Below are 5,632 nucleotides of genomic sequence, written 5' to 3'. Positions count from 1 at the left end.
AAAAACAAGAAAATACTGCAAGGCATTTATTCCAGTTTCCGCCATCTGATTTCTGCCAAACCACTGTGGTTATTATTGATTAATAATAATAATAATAATAATAAACCTTTCTACTGAAGGTACAAGGCCTGAAATTTTGTGGGGAAGGAATAAGTCGATTACATTGGCTCCAAATGCATAACTGGTACTTATTTCATCGACCCTGAAAGGATGAAAGGCAAAATCGACCTCGGTGGAATTTGAACTCAGAATGTGCAGACAGACGAAATACCGTTAAGCATAATAATAATAATAATAATAATAATAATAATAATAATAATCATTTCTGCTGAAGGCACAGGGCCTGAGGTTTTTGAGGGGAGAGGGCTTGTCAATTACATTGACCCCCAGGGCTTGACTGATACTTATTTTACCGACCCTGAAAGAGATGAAAGGCAAACTCAAGTTTGGCAGAATTTGAGCTCTGGACGAAATACCATTAAGCATTTTACGCGGCACGTTAACGATTCTGCCAGGTTGCCATCTTAATAATTAATAATGGGGGAGGGGGTACATTGACTGCAGTGCATAACTGATACTTATTTAATCGACCCTGAAAGGCAAAGTCGACCATGGCAGAATCTGAACCCAGAATGTAGAGACAGATGAAATACCACCAAGCATTTCACCTGGCATGCTAATGGCTCTGCCAGCTCATCACCTTAATAATAATAATAATAATAATAATAATAGTAATAATAATCCTTTCTACTATAGGCATAAGGCCTGAAATTTTGGAGGAGGGGACTACTTGATTAAATTGACCCCCCAGTGTTTCACTGGTACTTAATTTATTGATCTCGGTGGAATTTGAACTCAGAACGAAGCAACAGACAAAATACTGCTAAGCATTTTGCCTGGCGTGCTAACGATTCTGCCAGTTCGCCACCACCATAATTAATAATAATAATAATAATAATAATCACAGAGTAAGAAGGCAGATTAACAATGATGTGCGGATGTTTGGTAGAACGGAGCAGTAGTAGAGAAGAATGAGACTTCACCAGTTGAGATGATGAGCAGTTAGATCTATTGGCAAACAATAGAACATTGGAAGTAGGAAAAAAAAAAGATAAAACAGCCAGGCAACAGTTGTTTTTTTGTTGTGTTTTTTGTTTCCTTTTCTCTTTTTAACATTACATCACAGGATCTTAACACTCCAGTTTCCAGCAGGTCGTTTTAGTTCAGCAGTGGAAACTAAACCTGTTAATTCAGTTTTTTTAGTAAGGGAGAGACATCTCAGACGACTACACCACCTTCTCTCTGTCTGTTTGTCTCTACTGTATCTGTAATTGTAGGGAAATGGTTGTGTCGACTGTATAGCACCAACCATAACTGTTAAATGGAGCCAGTTAGATGAGATCACATTTCACGCTGTACGTCTTGTCGTTTCTTTCATTTTTCCTTCGTTTTTGTAGAATCAAAATGATTTGGTTCCATCCATCTTCTTCTTCTTCAATTTATGACAAGACAGTAAATGTTATTTATTGAATTGCTTGATCAATGTTATCAAGATTTTGAAACAAAAGAAAAAAAAAAAAGAAATTTGTTTAATCTATGTCAAAAACCGAGAAGCGTTAAGACCTTGTGATATTAGGGTTCTTAATAAAACTCAATTCTGAAGTGTTTCTATGGATGAAACTGTAACACAGTTGTCTGTCCCTGTAGTCTCCCCAGCCTCCGTTTGGTTTCGGATCACGTAGACGTAAACCGGAAACGCCGGCCATTGTGATAACGTTTGGGAAGAAGTTTTGTTTATTATCAAGCAAAAGTTTCTCAACTGCTTTCTTTTTTGCTTCTGGGCTACAAACCTTTCCTTTGTGATGGACACCACTGGAAAATAAAAACAAAAAAAAAACATAATGATGTGGCAATGATTTAGCATTCAGATTGTTCTGTCAAATATAAGGCTTATTTATTCACATTCTTTAAAGTTAATCCTGTATTATCTTGTAGTTTTTGAGATTACAAAGTGATGACTCAGTTCTATATTTAAGAGATGAGGAATTATGTACATTATTTACATTTGACAGGATATTTGTCCTCATCTTGTTTGTTGTTAACACAACGCTTCGGCTGATACACCCTCCAGCCCTCATCAGGTGTCTTGGGAAAATTTCGAACCTGGATTCTCATTCCTAAAGTATTTTTCGATGTTGTTGTTATTATTATTATTTATTCAAGTCACTGCCTGGAATCGAACTCAGAATCTTGGGGTTAGTAGTCCGCACTCTTAACCACTACACCATATGCCCGGGCATATGGCATAGTGGAGACATATAGAGAAACTCCATCAAAAGCTAGCTATATTTTTCTGATGGCACCTAAGAGTGGATGAATGGTTGACTGACCAAAGGCTGAAGGGTATATCAGCCGAAACATTGTGTTAACAACAAACAAGAAGAGGACAAATATCTGTCAAATGTAAATAATGTAAATAAAGTGATGATTGTTCATTTTGCAAATGACATTGCAGGGTAGGTAAGAGAGGCTGGATCTGACCAGTTTGAAGACAAAACAGGTAGAATATTTGAGCCGTATATGGCTGGTTTAAGTGCTAAACTAACAATAACATAAATGCTACCCAGCTCACCATCGTCATCAAATATTTCATTTTCCATGCTGGCATGGGTTGGACAGTTTGACAGGGCCCAACAAGTTGCAGAGGCAGCACCAGGCCACAATGTCAGCTTTGGCATGGCATTTACAGCAGGAAGCCCTTCCTAACACCAGCTGTGTAAAAATTTAATTCAATGACACAATAGTGACAACATAGGTGCTATGGTTGGTTTGTTACTGACAAGTGACAAGTCCCTTAACCCTTTGGGGGGGGGTCTCTGGGGTGCTTCAGCCATGCAGCATATCTAGGGTGAGAAAGCCTGGCAGAGCCCATCCCTCTCCAGGCTAAACTCATTTCTACAGCTGAGTGGACTGGAGCAATGTGATATGAAGTGTTTTTGCTCAAAAACACAACGGATCACCCAGTCCAGGGATTGAAACCAAAATCTTACAATCATGTTGCATTGTTGCCTTTATTGAACTCATAAAGCAAAATATGCTGAATATGCTCCTTTGTCACTTCCATTATAGCTTTGAAAAAATAACTGTTAAAATCAAACTGCACTCTTCAAAACTTGCACTAAGAATAAGTACAAGGTAAAATTACTACCTGCTTTAATAGCAAGTTGATGCAGGTAGTTTATCGTGTCCCCCTCTGACTTTTAGTTCATGCAATTGTATAAAAACGCATTATTTATGGGATGACCTAATACTCATATTTAAATACAAAGAAACAGGAAAAGTGATAAGAAAGGAACAGCTAAAGTGTGGTGGGGTGATGGGTCACATTCCCCCCAGAACAAATAGTATGCACAACTGCAATTTGTGATAATGATTGCAATGGTGTCATGGTGGAGGAGGGCCAGTGGCACTTGCTGCAGCAGCCTATCCACCACACAGAGTTCATTTCTCCAACAGGCTGCTGTTATCCTTATTTTGCAGAGGTGATTGATAGTACGGGGTTTAGGAACACGATGTCTCGATAGCAGCTGGTCAGGCTCCCTGTATTTCTTGATTTTTCTCTCCTGCAGCCAATGCAGCAAAGTTGGAGCTGGAGAACATGTCACTGAATGTTGTGTCCTGGACTAGAGATCCACCCTACCTTGAATGGGAAGAGGGTTATTCTGTCAGAGCACTTACTCACCTAACACATCCCAAATTCCAATACCGTGAGAGATACCAGTCATACAATGCGTAACTATGGAAGTTTACATTTGCCAACATGGATAATTTCGGTAAAAGTTAAAATAATAATTATAGCATGGATGATTTGTTTCTTGGTATTATTCAGGGAAGCAAAAGTATGTTGCTGTTATTGTAGCAATTGTAGTGATATATTTGTTTTGAAGAATTTAGTGTAGATTCTTAAGTTAGCCAAATCTCTGTTGATGGACATCTAAAGAAAATATTTCATTACAAGAAATAATGACAAATGCAAAGACTTTTTTTCAGTTTCTGCCAACTCTGGATATGAGTAAGTAAACGTACTGCGTCTTTAAACCCCCACCTACCAAATAACTGCTTGCCGGAACAGAGTGAGGTGGTGGGGAGAAAGAGAAAGAGAGAGAGGAGGAGAGAGAGAGAAAGAGAGGAAAAGTGAAGCAAAGGAAGGAGAGAGAGAAAAAGAGAGAGGGGCAGAAAGTCAAAGACACAACGTAGGAGAGAGAGAGAGAGAGCAAAAGAGAAAGCATGTGTGTGTGTGAATATGTGAATAGAAGTATGCAAGAGAGGGTGTATATATGTATGTATATATATATATATATTTCATTGGAAGAAATGTTGAAGAAAAAGAAGACAACAATGGAGGCAGGCAAAGGTTATAACAATTGTTGTATTAGTCTAAACCTTTAATTCAGGTAAAGACTCTTGACATTTCGGACGTTAGTTCTTCTTCAGTAGAGAGGTAGAAAAAGAATGTGGTTTATATGGCAAGGGGAGCAAAGAAGGGAGGAGAATGTATGTTGAATGTGCAAATGTGGAGGAGTAGTGGAAGGTTGGTGTGTAGGTGTAGCCATATTTTTTGCAAGGGTATGGGTGTAGATGCTATTGAAAAGGTGAAGAAAAATTAAAGAAATCAATAAAAATAGTGCAAAAATGAAAATCATTTTCTTGTTTCAGTGAGAGAAGGAAAAAAAAAATAGTTGGGACATTTGGAGGGACAAGAAGATGGTGATAGAAGTGTGTACATGTGTCAGAATGTTGTGTGAAGTACACAAGCAAAAAGGAGAAGAAATATATGTAAATATATGAGGGTGAGTCAAAAAGTAATGCCATTTTGTTTAGGACAGGTATAATTACCAACACAGGAACATGTATCATACATCAAAATGAAGCTGGTCCTCTGTGGATCACATCCCTACTTCTCAACATAGTCACCGTTTCTCTCAATAGCAATGTTCCACCTTCGAATAAAAGCATGTATCCCTGCCACGTAAAATTCTGTTGACTGTTCTTGACGCCACTTCTTCACTACAGTTTTCACTTCTTCGTCACTGGAATAATGTTTGCCTCTCAAACCCTCTTTCATGGGGCCGAAGAGATGATAGTCTGAAGGCGCTAAATTATTCTAGTGACGAGGAAGTGAAAACTGTAGTGAAGAAGTTGTTCAAAGAACAATCAGCAGAATTTTATGGGGCAGGGATACATGCTCTCGTTCGAAGATGGAACATTGCTATTGAGAGAAACGGTGACTATGTGGAGAAGTAGGGATGTGATCCACAGAGGACCAGCTTCATTTTGATGTATGATACATGCTCCTGTGTTGGTAATTATACCTGTCCTAAACAAAATGTCATTGCTTTTTTACTCACCCTCATATATGTATGTGTGTGTGTCAGTATATATATATATATATATATAAATTCATAAGAATGGTACAACAAGGTACCGATATTTGCTGGAGAATAGCAATCGATATAAAAACGACGCTATTGTATAGCTTCACTGCGTATATACTGGCAAAAATGCGTGTATAATGCGTGTATGTTCTTCCTAAGGTAAGACAAGTTTTTCATGTTTTGTTGCACACACGCAT

General features: G+C 38.2%; 1 protein-coding gene across 7 annotated transcripts in view; it reads right to left on the bottom strand.

The window, feature by feature from the left end:
• Nucleotides 1-6: 6 nt before the first annotated feature.
• Nucleotides 7-5,632, bottom strand: part of LOC106880532 (alpha-1,6-mannosyl-glycoprotein 2-beta-N-acetylglucosaminyltransferase) — a 725,476-nt gene continuing 719,850 nt past the window's right edge. For all 7 annotated transcript variants that reach the window (XM_052975725.1, XM_052975724.1, XM_052975723.1 and 4 more), the window contains one exon: nt 7-1,872. In XM_052975725.1, coding sequence (XP_052831685.1) covers nt 1,617-1,872 — 256 coding nt within the window. In that variant the 3' untranslated portion in view covers nt 7-1,616. The remainder of the gene's footprint in view (nt 1,873-5,632) is intronic.

The sequence above is a fragment of the Octopus bimaculoides genome, chromosome 22 (genome assembly GCF_001194135.2).
Source record: "Octopus bimaculoides isolate UCB-OBI-ISO-001 chromosome 22, ASM119413v2, whole genome shotgun sequence".
Classification (NCBI taxonomy): domain Eukaryota; kingdom Metazoa; phylum Mollusca; class Cephalopoda; order Octopoda; family Octopodidae; genus Octopus; species Octopus bimaculoides.
Note: the sequence above shows the minus strand (reverse complement) of the source record. Positions and strands in the feature narration are given on the sequence as shown.